Below are 18,032 nucleotides of genomic sequence, written 5' to 3'. Positions count from 1 at the left end.
CTTCCTCCAAAGGCTCAAAAACAAGAAAGCAAATTTAAAAAAAAAAAATAAAACACAAACACCTAATCCTTTTTTTAAAATCTCTCAATTTTTGGATGGTCTGGTAAAGACCATCTCTCAGCAATCAGGCTGTGAGGGTTCCCGCTGGGAAGAGCAGGGTTGCACTCCAGCTGGAAGGGCTGGAGTGGCTGTCCAGGGACAAAAGAGGACAGAGTGTCCGGATATGGTTGAAAGTGCTGTGGTGTGGTACATGGGGCATCATGAGATGAGATGTCGGATGATCATAATGATTATCTGCACTGGGAATAATGAATGGTAATGCTCAGAGTGAGTCTCCAAGTCCTAGCCCATTAAGGTTCCCCTTGACTGGAAAGCTGGCCGTCTCACACTTCCTATGGGTCTAGCTCTTCGCCTCTGGAGATGAGAGTAGATAAGGTCTTCTGCTGCTCCCCTGCCATCAGCCCTCTCTGGCCCTTGGCTATGGTTCTCTGGCTTAAAGGCAACTCCTTCTGCTGTTCACTGGCCTTCAGACCCCTCTAGTCCTGCTTCTGACTTGGGGTCACCAACCAGCTAACCCCTCTTGCTGCTCTCCTGCCTTCAGCCTTCTCCCAGGAACCATAATCAGTCTCCTGGCTCTGGCCCTTCATCTCAGGAAAGTCTGCCGGCTAGTCTTCCCAGGTCTCCACGCTTTTCAGCCTCCTGGCACTGGCTAACCCCTCCACTGGCTCCCTGATAATTCCTCCCTTGTTCCAGGGTGGGCCTACAGAGAGCTATCTCACCATATCTCTTTCTTCCCCAGGCATCCTCTTTTATAGCTCAAAGGGCCAGTGTCACCCTGTACACTCCTCTTTCCAATGGACTAAAGAATCCATATCTAGCCATGGAAAGTGACGAGCTATTTCATCTTAAGCCTGTCATTGATCTGGGACTGAGTGTTCTCAGCCTATGCAGTGGAAGGGGGATTTCATATTTGGGAGGGAGAGGAAGAGAGAGGAAACTGTCCTTTGGCAAGCTGCTGTTTAAAAAAAAAAGAAGGGGGGGGAGGGGAGGGCAGGGCAGGTGTTTGCAACTGCTTGATGGATTAGTGGCAGAGTACAAGGTAAGGTTTCAAAGATGAAAAATTGCAAACAATGTGATAAACTGCAGAACCTTACGATAAAGTGTATCACATGAATATCATCACCACATATGTTTAAAATTACAATAGTTTTTTGTATATAGATAAAATGTACACATGCGTATGTATGTCATATTGTGTAGTTTTAGATATTTGTAGCAGAATTAATTCCCCAAACTATATTTTTCTTTAGGAGGAGAATTCTCCATTCATTACTCTTGCAAAAGCCCTGATTTATCCTTTTTTCTTGTCCTGCCCACTTTTTCTCCAATTTACTCACCTTATCCTCAAAGCTTCCCATTGTACCCACCAGCTTTCCAGTTGAGGGGAACCTGAATGGGCTAAGGCCTGGAGACTCACTCTGAGCATTACCATGATAGCCAGGATCACGGAGGAGGTTGCAGTGGACTCCCCCTAGGCTGGTGCACTTTGGAGGAACAGTGATGGCGAAGGGCCCTCAGCCACTGTGCTATAAGTGGATATACAATGAGCTCAAATTTTGCTGCTTTTATGCTTCAATGCAAGATCATCAGTAATGATGACGGAAGCATTTGTCTGATTTTGGGATAAAAAATTCAAACCCCCAAGCATCTAAGTGCCTAAGTCACCTCTGAAAATGGGATTTGAGTTCCTAACTCACTTATGCACTTTTGAAAACTTTACCCTTGATCTACTTCAGAGACTGGGTTCTTGTACTTTGTCCTTAGTAAATATTCTTGAAAATAGCTTTCTATATCCTTTTTATAGTATCTTAAAATGTTAATTCTGTAAGACTTGGGAGCTGTATCTAAGTAAATACAGTGCAAGTATTAAACACTTGTTATTTTTAGGTTAATACTTAGAAGCAAGGCAACATATATCTAAAGTTGTACCAAGGTTGGTCTACAGTAATGAATTGTACTTAAAGTATGAGGTTTAGCACTGAATTATTCCTGTTTCTTTTATGAATTTGCAATTTCATATTCATGAGAAGTGCCAGGCATGAAGTGGCTTCTTGCTGTTGTGCACAGGTAACATTGCTTTTACCACGCTTCAGTGAAGATCAGCAGGATGCAGCACAAGTGCTTCAGGATGTCAATGATTACAACCGGAGATTCTCAGGACAGCCCAGATCTGTAAGTAAGGTGGGGGAGGGGGGCGGGTCAATAACCAGTGAAAGACTGACACTGTTTTATAATGTGTGATTTTCTTCCAGGTGTTTATTTTCTGTTCATAATTCATGGGAACTACACAGGTTTTGTTTAGTAAATACAAGTTTCTGCAGGTTAAGCATAGAAACATTTATTTTTAACTACTTGTATAACCTTGCATTTCTGTTGTAATAACATAGTACTTACTAAAGCCCTGATTCAGAAGAGCATCCTTTATTCAGGAAGTCTGGTTAAACGTGTACTTACGTGCTTTCCTGATTCAGGGCCTAAATTATTCATAATTAACAAGTAAAGAAATATGTGGAAAAGAAAAATATCTTCTTTCTGTAAAGAAAAATATTTCCCTTTTTGCTCCCAGTTTATAAAGACCCAGAATTGATCAGGAGAATTTAGCTTTGCTTTCTTCTGTATTGATATAGCTCCCTTTCTTTTGTAACTGTATTTTGAGTTCTGTGCTTCCTTGATTTCCTAATGAGTTGTGTGCCTTCTCTATTTTGTTCTCAAACTTATCTGAGTGTTATTTGTATGACTGGGTGTCATAATTAGAGTGGTAAGAACTTTAGAATGTACACCTTGCAAGCTACTGTTGTCACATTTGCTAGGCACAGTTCGTACACGCAGACCCTGATCCTACAAATGAGATGTGTCCAGGTAGATACCAGTGATTTCAGTGGGGTTCTGCCTGCACATATCTCATCAGTTTCTTCCTAGGGACCCTACCCCAAATAGTTTACAATCTAAATAGACGACACAGACAATATGAGAGAAAGGAAGTATTATCCCTATTTTACAGGTAAAGAGATTGAAAGCCTGGTCCAAAGGTCATTGAAATTAAGAGACTCCCATTAACTTCAGTGGGTTTTGGGTTCGGCCCTCAGCAACTTGCCCATGGTCACATAGGAAGTCTGTGGCGGACCCAGGAATTGAACCTAGACATCCTGCCTGTGGATGTTGAACACAGTCAATTGCCTTAATCACAAGACTACCCTTACTGTCTAAAGTATTTTTTTAAGCTCAGTCCATGTCTCCTTTTAGCACTGGTTCTCAAACTGGGGGTTGCGACCCCTCGGGGGGTTGCAACCTGGTTATGTGGGGGGTCGCGAGCCCTGACCCCAGTGCGCAGCTACAAGTTGAGAGCCCCGATCCCTGCGCCCTGGCTGCGAGCCCCGACCCTGACAGGGAAGCGTGGCTGCGAGCCCCGACTCCGACCCCCCATGGGGCTGTGATCCCAGACCCCAACCCTGGCCAGGAGCAGGGCTGCGAGCTCCAGGCAGGCACAGGGCTGCAATCCCTGAGTCCAACCGCCATGTGAGGTTGCGAGTCCTGACCCCAACCAGGAGAGGGGCTGTGAGCCCTGAGCTGGGGCATCCAGGATGCTGTGAGCCCCGACCCCTGTACTGGGGTTGTCGGGCAAAGCCCTAGCCATGCTGAGGGTTATCAGCCAGGAGCTCTGCCGGGCACAAGGTTGTTAACCCTCCCGCTCTGCCACACACAGCCCTGCCTGTCAGCCCCGAACCCCGCCACCCGCTGTGTGGCCTTCAGCCAGGTGCTTGGTTGTGAGCCACCATCAGCACCATGTGCCATCCTCAGAGCCCCAAGCTCCTCCAGCCCAGCTCCACCTCCAGTGCTGCTCCACCTCCAAAGACAGGGCGCCAAATAGAAGTTTGCCCAGGGCACCATTTTTGCTATGGCTGGCCCTGGCACTGAGACAACATTAGAGGGCTTGATTCGCATCTGAACGAGTACTTTATTAATTAACAATCAGACACACAAGTGCAAACTTTCTCCTGAAAATAATGGCCACTTGTACTGCTGAAACCGCAAAAAAACAAAAGTATCTCGAGTCTTCCATTAAACTGGATTTTCCCAGTATCATCACCTCTGGGATTGAAAAGCCGCAACGTGTCATTGGCTGTGAAGTTTTGTCTGCTGAATCAATGAAACCATGCAAACGGCAGCAACATCTTGAAACTAGACATCCTGAGCATAAAAATCGAGGCGTGGATTTTTTTCAAACGCAGAGAAGCAGCAACAAAGGCGGCCCGGCCTGGTGCTGATGGAAGTTTCCGACAGCAAATGTCTTCCGCTGTGGAGGCCTCTTACACCGTGTCACTACGAGCTGCCCCTACTCAAGCACTGCATGCAGCAGGTGAGGCGCTTATTCGGCCAGCAGACAAGGAGACTGTGGCACTCATGGTTGGCAAGGATACTGCCGAAAACCGGAATACCTCTCCCTGCCTAATGACACTGTGAAACGCAGGTTATGTGAGATGTCTGAAGATATCAAAAAACAAGTTGTGCATGAAATTAAAAATTCTGCTTTCAGTATGTTCAGCCTGCAACTTGATGAAACCACTGATGTTACTCACTGTGCACAACTGGTCGCATCCGTAAGGTGTGTTAATGCCGGGGATGTTAAGGATGAGTTCTTAGTCTGTGAACAACTTGAAACAACCACAACAGCACAGGCCATTTTCAATAAGGTGAACTCCTTTTTCGAAAGCAATGGCATTGAATGGAAAAATCTTTGTGGTATCTGTACCAGTGGTGCTCCAGCCGGGATGGGTGCACGGTCTGGCTTTCGGCAGAAGGTAAAGTGCGTCTCACCTAATGGGATTGTCACTCATTGTGGAATCCATCGTCAAGTCCTCGCTGCAAAGACATTGCTAATATGCCTTAATGCTGTGGTGGATGTTATACGAGCAGTGAACTACGTTAAAGCTCATGCTCTGAATAATCGTCTCTTTCGAGAGCTCTGCAATGAAATGGGTGGTGAATATGAAGTTCTGCTTGTCCACACTCAAGTCCGATGGCTTTCTAGGGGACGCACATTAAAGCGCGTTTTTATACTTTGCGAAGAGATGGCACAGTTTTTCCTGTGAAAACAGAAACAAGAGCTGAACAAAATGTTCAGTGACAAGAAATGACTTCTCTTCTTGGCATACCTAGTTGATATCTTTGGTAGCCTTAATGATCTCAATCTGTCAATTCAGGGAAAATGTTCAACATCAATAGATCTGACTAATAAAATCAAAGCCTTCCGGATAAAGTTGGATCTGTGGTGCAGGAAGCTGGACACAGACAGTTACGGCATGTTTCCGACACCTTCCTTGTTCAGCGAGGAGGAAGAAGTTAACATGGATAGCGCTCTCAAGTCAGCGATCAGTAAACATTTGAGAGCCCTTCATGAAGAGTTCTCACACTACTTCCCAGCGCTACCAGAAGCACTTCATTCCCCGGTGAAGAACCCTTTCAGTGTGGCAGCTGAGCAGTTGCTACTGACAATATTTACACACAGGAACAGTTTGTCGACATGATCAATGATGATGGCGTGAAAGCAAAATTCACACAGCTGCCTCCAAACCAGTTCTGGTGCTCAGTTGCAAGTGAATACCCACTGGCATCTGAAATGGCCCAGAGAGTCGTCCTGCCATTTCCTACTATCTACGAATGCGAGAGTGGATTCTCCAGTCTTCTCACAGTAAAGACGAAATCTCAAAACCGACTTAATGTGAAGGGCGACATCAGATGCACCCTTTCTAAAACAACACCAAGAATAAACAGCATCATCCATCTCACTGATTTTTTGGCTGCTTCAGGTCATTAATTGCTGTCAAGTATTAAAATAAAATTCTAATTAAAAATAACTTTTCCACTTATATTTAGTTCGATAAAAATGTGTTTTAGTCTTAATTTAAAAGCAGTGAGAAAAGGTAAATTCATTTTAAGCAATAGGGTTTAAATTTAGTATTTCACATAGTGTTAAATATCAAAAATGTGTTTTTAATTTCTAAGGGGGGTCGCACTCAGAGGCTTGGTGTTCGAAAGGGGTCACCAATACAAAAAGTTTGAGAACCACTGCCTTTTAGTCTTCTATTCTGTGGCTCTGTCTGCTTTGGGAAAGGAGTCATTATTGAAACAGTGCTCGAATTAAAAAATGGCTCCCACTGAACCATGGCTAATTAATGTGGATGAAGCCACAGAATAAAAGATAAGAAGGCACCGTGGCTGGGTTTATTTTGTTTTCTAATCTTAAAGCTTGGACAGTCCCCTGAAAAGCCTCATTTAGCCACAGCTTATATATTGCATTATTCTTTTTCAGAGGAAATGTAATCTGTTGCAGCTTGATTATGGTGTCTCATAGGGATCCCCAGATTTCTTCCATATTCTTAGATTTTCCATACTTTCTTCCATTGCATCCTACTCACTCGATTAACATTTTGCTTTCCTAAAATCTGTTTTTGTTTATTTACCTTTTCTTAAATATATACCGCTGCATTCTGTGAATCTTCTCTTCGTTATAATGAATTCAAGCCCCTTTCTTTATTGTATTGAACTAATATAACTTATGATCATTGGTTCCAAACTTCTCTACCGTTGTTATATCCTCAATCAGTTACTACTTATCAGTAAGAAATGGATCCAGAATAGTTTCTCCACTGCTTGCTCTTGCTACATGGTGAATCATAAGTTGTCTTCTGTGTCAATTAAGATGCTAATTTTCCTTTGATGCTAGTTTTCCTGTGTTTCTTACCCAATAGGTGTCTTGGCAGTTAAAATCTTACATTAATTCATTATACTGTGGTTTCAAGTACCAGGTCTAGAAACTTTCAGTCTTGTGACCTAATGGATTCCAAAACTGGTGAATGTGGTAATATCAATGTTGTGCTTTAAAAAAAAAAAAAAGAAAAGAAAAAAAAATCCCATTTAGGAAGTATTTATTTTGGCATTTTGTATGATGCTACAAAAGATTAATTATTTCTATTTTGTTTGTTCATAGATTATGGAAAGAATTATGGATTTACCCACTTTACTGCGGCATGCTTTCAGGGAGATGTTTACTGTAGGGGGCCTTTTCTGGATGTTCCGTATCAGAATAGTCCTCTGCCTGCTAGGAGCTCTGCTCTATCTGGCTTCACCTCTGGATTTTCTTCCTGAAGCCCTCTTTGGAATTCTGGGATTTTTAGATGATTTCTTTGTCATCTTTCTGCTGCTGATATACATCTCTATCATGTACCGAGAAGTAATAACGCAGAGACTGAATAGATAATGAGTGGAAACAATCATGATACAGAAGTTTGTGTGGAATGCTGAACAAAGGGAACCATGACAGTATGACATAGTAAAGCACCTGTATAAACTTTTACTTTTTGCAATTAAATAGCTTGTAGTAAATTACTTTGTGCAAATGTGAGGGGTTAAACTGTGGTGATGCTTAACTGGAATCTTTAATTTGTGTTACATATGCTTAAATATTGAAGAGGTTAGATTTATGATGTAATAAATTACCTACATCTGCTTACTCCCAATGAGCAATTGTATGTAATGCAAGATAATGCTAGTTATAAAACACCTCTTCGTGTGTAGTTTGTGAAAGGGAAGTTCTATTTATGTGATGTCAGGACTTCAAACAAAAAAGAATTCAGATTAGCTTGGTGCATTAAGACACTTCAATATATAGCTTATCAAACTGCTTAATGTCTCACTGTGGTGGGTCAAAGTATTTTTAAATAACAATAGTTTTTCATATCTGTCTATGCAAGAAGAAACCCAAAGACAGCATTACAGGTTGATACAGTGAATTTTACTGCTGTACACAATTCATATTGCACAAAGAGAAGAAAAAACACTTCAGTGTTGCTTTAACTGCACTATGTATAATATGTATTTCCAACAATTTTACTTTTCAGTTTTGGGGGGAAAAGGCTTTCCATGAGGGCCAAGATGAAGAAACCACGAATAGTCAACACTTTGGTGACTGGCACTGATTAATCTTTTTTCACATAGGTTTTGTGTACATTAGCAGTACAGTATTTGAACATCGGGTAAGTTGCACTGTTGTAAGCCCTACTTTATATCCCCCTGCAACACATTTAAACTGGGGGTTTGCATCCATGCAGCTACATCAAAGTAATTTACCACTGCAAAAAAACCTGTAGGTTTTTAGTAGCAATTTGTTTGAAAGTGGGAATCCAAAGTGTATGTCATAACAAGATAGTTTTTACACTTAAAATTTCACCTGAATATGGATGGTAATTAATAAAGTAATTAAAGTATTTAGGTGAATCCAGTCACTTTATTCTTTCTCACAAGTTTGTATCAATAAGTTAAAAAAAAAAACAAAAACAAAACAGTAACTTGGGGCCATAGAAATCTGCTGAAAAATTAAAAATCTGTAAGATTTTTTTTTTACCCCAAATGTTTGGAATTTGTGGGTAGTTTTAACACCAGATAGCACAAGCTACAAGGAGAATGATTTGAAAATATTTTCATTTTATGAAATCAGTGCTGCTAGGAAACTCAAAATCCACAAGCCATTCTGTGGGAATTCAGTACTTTCTAGCTGGAGGAAAGAAATATTTTTGAAGCAAAATAGCAAACATTCTAACTTTCTGAATACTTGAAAATAAAATTAATAGAATAAGCAATCCTTTGTATGGTTACATAATGTGGGTTGGGACATATTTTGAGACGGCCTCCATTAATATCGCCTCCATTTTCTGATCATGCAAATATATGTGCATACAAGTTTCAGTGCTTATACACATATAGGAAGATGATGGTATTTTTTCATTGAATGCTTTTGGTTAATGGGTATTGCAGAGTCTGTCAGTTTTGTGTTGTTGTATCAGTGCTTAAAGTGCACATCACTGGTTTTGCCTTTATAAATATAAGACGGGGTGGTTGTTGGGTTTTTTTGGTTTTGTTTTTGAAAATTTGCCCTTGAATATCCAAAGTCATGTTATGATTTAAGTGGATTGTTGAACCTTTCTTCACACGCATCTTCTATTTGAGATGGGTGAAAAGAGAAAATGGAGGAGATAAAAACAAAAAAATTAAAAAAGAAAAAGACATGGCAATAAGTGTATGCTATTGGCTTTGGCTGCCTTTAGTGTTTTTTAGCACCTCAGCTTTTCCCTTACTTTTGTCAACACTAGTGTACGATGACAACTTGTTGGCTACCTCAGTTAACTTGTTGGCTACCTCAGCATGTCAACATGCTGATAACTATGTGAATCTTGCTTGATATTCAAGGAACTTAAATCCTGCCTGATATATGCACATTTAAGATGACAAAGTACGGTATTATGGAGAGTCAGGTGCACAGATCTGCGCATTGCTGCTGTAGGCAGAGCTCTCCAAGAGGTCCCACCTGCTCCTTTAGATGGTGGCAATATTGAAAAGATGATTATAGGACTGATAAACTTATCCTCGTACGTCTTTTGGGGCTTGGCCATCATGAGTCCTATGGTCACAAATAGCTTCCTCTTTACTTCCCAAGAGAACGGTACAAACTAGTCATTTTGGTAAGGGGAGTCCTTTCCTAAACTTGATATCCCATTTATCTGTTTCTTCCACAGATGTGTTCACATTTTTGCCCTTGCCGCTCTTTACACCTGGAATGACCTCCCTCCTCTGATCAACAAGGCACTCCCTGAATCTCCTCATTCAAAGCCCTGCTTAGACCCACTTCTGCCATGATGCCAATGCAAAATTAGCCAACCTGAGGAGTCTGTTCATAAACACTCTCTTTAGTATGTGAGCTCATGCACAAGCTGTCACTGAGTAAGTGCATAATCTTACTGATGTTACTGTTTCCTCCCCTCCCCCTTCCTTTCTGTCTTGCCAGGCCATGCCTAATTTTAAGCTCTCAGGGTCCAAGGATCCTGTCATCTTTCTGAGTAAGAGGCACTCAGCTCACCTTTGGGTGCCGATAACAATAATACAGGCTTTGGTTCAGCAAAGCACTTAAGGATGTGTGTGTAAGTGCTTGGCTGAATTGGGGCTGCCTATCCTACCTGTAAAAACTAGGCCAATTGATGATATTCTAAACCTATCATATGTTTTAGCAGGGACATTTTAAATATGTAGTATGACAGTTTTCAGTGCTCTGTATGGTTAAGGAGGCGAGTGCTGTGCTCAACTCGGTTATACAGGAGCAGAAGATGCGGCCAATATGCTGAATTTGTTCATTTACTTTGCATCCATGCATTCCTGCATAGATATCTTCCTTGTCCAGGAGAAAATTCTTCACCAAACCACCGATTATCAGTATTTATGGAAGGAATGACTGGATCATGCTGCCCTTATTTCAGATTATTCTGTTGTTGTGTGGCAATGTGTGTATATAGAAGCATAAGTATTTTTCATGCACTCAGCGCTGCGGTATCTGAGCACCTATATGGATGCTTCTGTAATTCTTCACAGTAAACGTAAATTGCACTTACAAAACAATGCTCAACAATCCTCCTCTTTTGACTAGATGCAAACCTGTGTTCCACTTAGGTGTGTACATGCCCAGCGCACCAGAACCAGAGACTTTTGCCTAGCAGTCCCAGTAGAGGGGCGGCGCTTGTGGCAATGGCCCCTCCCCTGGCGATATAAGGTGGCGCCAGCCTGAGCCCCCTCAGTTCCTTCTCACCACCCGTTGCTGGAGTCTTTGCTCCACTCCCTCTGTCTCTCCGTACCTTTAGGGGTAGGCTGGTCCACTTTTACAATGCTTGGGACTCAATTGCCTACTATCAGATTGGGCTACACAATCCAGTTCCCCTCCATGCCCTGTTCTCACCTCCTTTCCCCGTCCCTCCTCGGGCAGCCATCTCACAAGACATTGCTCTCCATTCTGGTCAGTTCTTAATGGTGGAGGAAGTTCCACAAGAACACTGAGGCCATGGCTTTGACTCCTGGTACCTCCTGATTCCGAAATCCCAGGGCAGGATGAGACCCATTCTCGACCTTTGTGGCCTCAACAAATTCATCAAGTACATGAGATTCTGCATTGTCACTCTATCTGCAATCCTCCCCACGCTGTCTCAGAATGACTGGTTCACTTCTCTGGACCTTCAGGACGCTTACTTTTAGGTGGTGATTCTGCTGGGCCACAGGAAATTTCTGCATTTTGTGATAGGAGAATGCCACTTTCAGTATATGGTTCTCCTGTTCAGCCTCTCTTCTGCCCACTGATCTTACCAAATGTATGGCGATGGTCTTGGCATATCTCAGGAAGAAGGGAATCCACACCTTCCTGTACCCCGATGACTGGTTGCTGAAGGGTGGCTCCGGAGAGGAAGTTCTTGATCACATCGACATATCATTGCATTTGCTCGACCATCTGGGACTCATTTTAAATACTGCAAAGTCAACCTTGGCTCCCACTCCGAAAACCAAGCCCATTGGGGCCCAGTTAGATTCCATGAGGTTGAGGGCATTCCCGATGACCGGCTTCGAGGCAGATGTGCCTCAGTCTGCAATCTCAGCCCTCCATGACAGTCTGCGTGTGCCTGAGCCTTTTGGGCCTCATGTCCGCTTGCACGCAGGTGATCCACTTCGCTAGGTTGCGCCTTTTCCTTCTTCAAATGTGGTTCAGAACAGCGTACCACCCTGAATTCTCTGGACAGGTTGGTTCGCCTTTCTTCACCAGTCCTAGATTCCTTGTGTTAGTGGGAGTCCCCACGCTGTGTGTGCCAAGGAATCCTCTTCACCCAGCCCTCTCCGACCAAGTCAGTGGTTACTGACACTTCCCTTCTGGGTTGGAATACACATCTGGACTTGTTGAGGGTGCAGGGCCTGTGGTTGGAACAGGAAGCCTCACTCCATATCAATGTGTTGGAACTTCAGGCCATCCTGTCATGCTTTCCAAGACTGCATCCAGGCACTCAGTGTTTCACATACTCACTGACAATACCACCACGATGTACTATGTGAACAAGCAAGGAGGGGTGCATTCTAGGTTATTCTGCCTGGAGGTGATCAACCTATGGCAATTTTGTATCGAAGAAGACATCACCCCATAGCCGCCCGTGTACTGGGCGTGCAAAATCGTCTCACGGACCATCTCAGCAGAGTTTTCTCCCGGAGCCACAAGTGGTCCCTGAAGGGGAGTGTTCTCTGGGTTGTCTTTGCAACTTGGGGCATCCCTGCAATTAACCTGTCTGCGATGAGGGAGAACGGGAAATGTCAACTATTCTGCTCTTGAGATGACGCCCCCTCTCCAACACCTTCCACTACACCTGGTGGTCAACTCTTCTGTATGTCTGTCTACCTATTCCGGTCATTCCACGAGTCATCCTCAAGCTCAAAGCGGATCGAGCCAAGTTCATCCTTGTTACTCCTGCGAAACAGTGCTGGTTCTCCTTGCTCTGTCAATTCAACCTCCCATTTCACTTCCTCTCCATCCCAACCTGCTCATGCAGAGCCACAACCAAACCCTCCATCCTGCAATCAGTTCCCTGCATGGCTAAATGAAGAGGAAGAGTGGTGCTCAGAGGCCGTCCAATGAGTCTTACTCCACAGTAAGAAGTCCTCCACTAGGATGATCTGCTTGGCAAAATGGAAGAGGTTCTCGATCTGATCCTTGGCCCACGGGACCCAACCAACAGAGGCTTCCATCCAGGATATCTTGGAGTACCTGCAACATCTTCAGAAATCGGGCCTTGTGCTCAGTTCACTGAGAGTGCATTTGGCAGCAATATCAGCATTCCATCCCCTGATTCAAGGGAAGTCAGTTTTTTACCTGTTTTTTCCCTAAACCGCACTCTTCCCTGGAAGAACAGTGCCTCCACTCTCTGGATGTCTGGCAATGTCTAGCCTTTTTCTAAACAGGACTAAACCTTTTGCATGCTTCGCCTCACCTGTTCAGGTCCTATGGGCTGCATGAAGGGGCAATAGTCTCGGCACAGACCATCTCTAGATGGGCAATACCCTGTGTCAAGACTGCTTATGAGATAGCTTGGGTTACACCTCCCCAGCAGATACGGGCTCACTCCACAAGAGCTCAACTGACTTCAGTAGTGTTCCTCAGGAACATTTCCATACTGGATATTTTCAGGGCAGCCACGTGGTCATCCATACCTACGTTTAGGGACCATTGTGCTCTTATCGCATCTTCCGGGGTGGATGCAGGCCTTGGGAAGATGGTCCTGCAGTCCGTATTGCAGTAGACTCTGAGCCCCATCTCCAGATTGGGGTACTGCTCGTGAGTCACCTCCATGGAATACACACGACTTGAAGAAGAAATGGTTACTGACTGTAACTGTGGTTCCTTGAGATGTGATGCAGACATGTATTTCACAGCTCACCCTCCCTCAGCATCAGTCTCCTCTCAGGGGCTTTCAGTGCAAAGGAACTGAGAAGGGTCAAAGCGCCGTCACCTCATATAACCAGGGGAGGGGCCACAGCCATGAACCACAAGCACCACCTCTCTACAGGCAATGCTAGGCAAGTCTCCGGTTCCAACACACTGGGCACGCACCCCTAAGTGGAATACTTGTCTACATCTCATCTCGAGATGTAGCTTTATTCAGAACCACCAGTAGCCCATCAGTAGATGGGAGTCTTTTTGTGAAGGACCCCAGCATGAACAGAGCCCTCACCCTCAAAGAAAGGGATGCACTGTTAGCATTATTCATAGGGATTTTTCTCCCAAAGAGTCCTGAGCCCATGTAGCCTAGATAAAAATTTGAAAGACTGACAGCAGCAAAGCGCCAATGGAAAAAATGACAAGCCCTGAAAGATTTTCATAGCTTTCCAATAAGCCATGAACTTTAACAAGGGGGAACAGCCAAAACAATATGTCTTAGCTCCCATAAAATATCCTGCAGCACCCTTAGGCCTCACAGTGACCCTTATCAGAAGTACTGTATAGAATTGCCTGTTGCCAAGTTGGTTGTGACTTGCAGCATTGATGTCATTGGTAACAAGGGACGGGGCTAGAAGTTGAGATAAGAATATTGCCAAAGGTCTCCCAACAGCTGTTTGGGGCTAGGGTCTGCATGCTACACAAGATAAAAGCCTCTAAAGCAAAAACAATTCTAAGCTGTCTGTTTTTTACTGATAATAAATCACTGTTAAAACAAGGGTCTCCTTGCTGATTTTTTTTACTGGTTTTGTGGGTTGGACTCTGTTCTGTTCTCTCCCCTCAAACTTGGTTACAGACACTTTTCTTTAAAAATACAGTCTTCTAGAGTTGTCCTGACTAGGTGTCAGCTCCTTAGGGCAAAACAGCTGGAGCTTGCTCAGCTCTTAGAGGTGGTTTTGTTGTTGTTGTTTAACTTTGGAGGGCAGTAGCAGTTGGGTGAAATGTGGACCAGGTCCCCTGCAGGGTCACCCTCACTAGGCATAAACACTGCCCTCTGCATGTTCTAGCCAGTTCCTTCAGTCACACAGGAAGCGAAGCTCCCAGAATAAGCCAATGCAGATGGTCAATTATTGCCCAAAAAAATGCCCAAAGTAAAATAGGAAAAAGATGTTAGGACTACGCACCTTAAAAGAAGAAAATCCCCAGACTTGTCAGGCAGGTAGGTGTGACCTCCTCTGGTATTATCTGGGCTGGTGATCTGCTAGGTCCCTCCAATTCTTGACTCTGGGAGCCAGCCTTACCCTGCTCACTATGCCACTGTGACGGGATCTCTCCGGGCTGCAGCCTGGGACTGTGCCCCCTGAACTCTCCCCAGCCTAGGCTGTTTCTCACAATGCCTTGCTAGCAAACCCTCCAGGAGCTGTGATCACTCATATCTGCATGTGGAGCCCCACACCCAGCTAGGTTGCATGAATGCTCCCAGAGCCACTCACAGATCACACAGAGAAAGGCACCAGCCAAATCCCCCCAGCTCCCAGCAATGTACCCCAGGAATATACTGTCTTGCACTGCTCAAGATGAGCAGTGCAAATTTATTAATTAGTTCACCACTTCAGCAATGGAAAGTGGACATACACCAGCCTTTGCCAACCTGAGCAGATTTGCCCCATGTTTCATACAAACTCACTGGTAAAGAGAAACAAACAAATTTATTGACTATAAAGTGTAGATATTAAGTGATAGGCAAAAAGTCAGTGGTTACCAAAATAAAATAAAATATAAGCACGCAGTCTAAACTCTCATCTCTGTTAGACTGGGCAATATCTAGATTAAGCAGTTTTTCTCACCCTACTGGATATTGCAGTCCTTATTATACAGATTTGTTCCTTAAATCTGGGCCAATCTCCTCTGTTGGAGTCTTGTCGTCTTCTCGGTGTCTTAGTTGCTTGCAGCGAAGGTGGGGGCAGGAGAAGGGCCCGGTATGTGTTCACTCTGTCTGTTTTATACCCTCAGTCCATGTGCTTTGGGAGCACAAGTCTGGCATGACTGTGGGGAATTGCTGAGTCTCTCCAAGCAAGGTTGAGAAATTCCCCTGGTGTGGCCTCATGCAGGTGACTCATTGCATTGTAGCTCCCTTTGCTGGACAATGGCTGTTGATGGGTTGTTTGACACCCTGCCTGGGTGTTGGTTACTTTCTTTGCTGTTGCCTCTGGGGAGCTCATATCTGGCTGATTCCCCAATTTACAGCATGTTTTAGAGACAGCCATACTACATAATTCTTATAACTTCATATGCATTAATGATATACATATGTGGATAGAGAAATTACTTTCAGCAGATCATAACCTTTCCCCTGATACTTTACAAGGCATGCTTTATATGTAAGATCACGATTATATGAAAATTGAGGAATAAGGGGTTACAGGACACTTCCCAAGGTATAGAATGTCACAGTAGGTGGGTGAGAATCCTGCTGAGTGACTTCAACAATTTGAAGAAGGTAGCTTCATAGCTTTTGTAGGGAGTCAAGCAAAGGAGACCCCCTTGGGTGTGATTATACCACAGTGCAACCCATTGCCACTTGGGCTTGTAAGTCATGCTGGATGGTTTCTGAGATTCTAGGAAGACATGAACTACCTCCTGAGAGATACCAGGCCTGCACCTTGTCAGGAGCTCCTGGGATGGGACAGAGTGAGGTGCCCTGGTTACAGCACCCATCCAGGATGTGGGAGACAGGTTCAAATCCACTGGGCTATGTGATGTTCTGAGGTGGGGCTCTCAATCTTTCCTACTGAAGCTGTGTGGATGCCTACCGGCAAACTTTTATGCACCTTAAGGAACTTTATGAGTAGAAACATAGGCACTCCGAGACTTTAAGCACTTCCAGTGTCAGGTGGCAGTTGGGGTTTTGAGGATCTATATTTTGGATGCAGGCATCCTGATTCCTGTGTTAATCTAACCCATACTTTATAAGAGCAGACATAGAGGGAATGAAAAGAGGCAGCTCTTCCCAGAGCTTTGTAGATCAGCATAAAGAGCATGAACTTGACAGAAGGAGCCAGGAGGCCGCTGGAGGAATTTGAGTAATAGTCTGATGTACAGATCCATTGTCTCCTTTTATCAAGGCTAAGAAGTTACAAATTTGGTGCTGCCAAAACACACACGACTAATTCTGACCAATGCAACCATTCTTTCATTCTGCCACTTGAAATATGAACCAATTAGCCAGTGGAGCTCATCGCCACAAGATATTACTGAGGCCAAGAGCTCAGCAGGACTCAGAAAAGGACTGAAAATTTAGATGGAGAACAAAAAATATTCAGAGTATAATAGTAGGTGGTAAAATGTAACAAGATTGCATAGGGGTATAAAATCCTCAAGCTTCAGGTATAAGCCAACCTCTGGATATTGAGGGGGTCGGGGGGTGCGGTGTGTGGAAGGAAGCTTTCTCTGAAGCTCCTACTGCAGTGTTTCTTGCACCTTCCTCCAAAGCATCTGGTGCTGGCTACTGTCGGAGACATAATACTGGACAAATGGGCCTAGTGTGATCCAGTCTCTTATGTCCTGTATTTCTAATCCATGTTAACGTTATGCACCAGTCAATATTGCCGTCTTGCTTCCTTTTCTCCAGCCTTTTTAATAGCTAAACTTTAAAAAAAAACAAACTTAACTTTCTCAAGGCATCTTACTGATTATTTACAATGTTCCATTTTATTACAAAACCTCAATGTTTGTCCCTTGTTTTCCAAGAAGATGATTTGTTTCTCATGATTAACAGATGCTTAATTGGTGGGAGGAAAGAGAGTAGCAAGTGCTAATATGAAGCCAATTGCTCATTGCTGGCAGGTGACTAATGAGGAGCAGTGGGTATATCAGGTGTTACTAATCGTTTGGCTAGAATATTAGGTGCAGAAAGCTGTTCAGCTTCAAACTGACATATGTTGTGCATCATATTCAAAATCTTATCTCTCCCTCCCCCTTCTGGAAATTTACTTGCTACATTTGCAATAGACGGAGCTGGGAAGGGCTTCCATTTCAACTTGTACATTGTCACATTTTATACTGGAAAGTAACAACCACTTATTGCAAGCCCTCTTGAGTAAACAGCTTTTGGCTGCGGAAGTGGCTCCTGCGTACCCTGAAGATATGTTCCTATAGGTGGTAGTTCAAAATCATGCCTCCAGCTTGGGCACTAGAAGTTAGTAGGATGCTTGGCCAAAATCTGTTGCATTTGTTCCCCAAGTCATATAGAAAATTTGAGAGATTTTAATGTAGATTTACTCCAAATACATATGAAAAACACCCAATAAACTCTTTAGCAAAGTATGTGTCACCAATGAGCTGCTTTAATTTGGATGTTTTGGTTTTTTTTCATATAGCCTTTTTTTTTTTTTTAAATTCTCCTCAATCAACCTGAAATCTTTCAGTTCCCTGCTTCGATGTTTTCTCCAGGGATCTTCCTATTCTGCTATTTCCCCTGCCCCTTCCCTGCCTGCGTACGATGCTGAGGACCAAAAGAAAACTGAATAAAAATCACAACTTTGATAGGATAGTTGAAGATTTACATCTTTCTGAAATTTACACCCTGATTTCAAGGGAATGTCTTTTCCAGTAAATCCAATTACCCTGGATAAATACCTGAGCAGAAGTGCCTGTAAAAAGAATCTGCAGTTGCCAGCTAAATTAT

At 43.6% G+C, this 18,032-nt stretch overlaps 1 protein-coding gene across 4 annotated transcripts in view; it reads left to right on the top strand.

Moving 5' to 3' along the window:
• The window catches only part of RNF170 (ring finger protein 170), a 50,691-nt gene extending 36,568 nt beyond the window's left edge, over positions 1 to 14,123 (top strand). For all 4 annotated transcript variants that reach the window (XM_084628920.1, XM_084628921.1, XM_084628922.1 and 1 more), the window contains 2 exons: positions 2,128 to 2,232; positions 7,049 to 14,123. In XM_084628920.1, coding sequence (XP_084485046.1) covers positions 2,128 to 2,232; positions 7,049 to 7,318 — 375 coding nt within the window. In that variant the 3' untranslated portion in view covers positions 7,319 to 14,123. The remainder of the gene's footprint in view (positions 1 to 2,127; positions 2,233 to 7,048) is intronic.
• Positions 14,124 to 18,032: the final 3,909 nt, after the last annotated feature.

This window comes from Lepidochelys olivacea, assembly GCF_965140295.1.
Source record: "Lepidochelys olivacea isolate rLepOli2 genome assembly, chromosome: 5".
Lineage (NCBI taxonomy): Eukaryota > Metazoa > Chordata > Testudines > Cheloniidae > Lepidochelys > Lepidochelys olivacea.
Note: the sequence above shows the minus strand (reverse complement) of the source record. Positions and strands in the feature narration are given on the sequence as shown.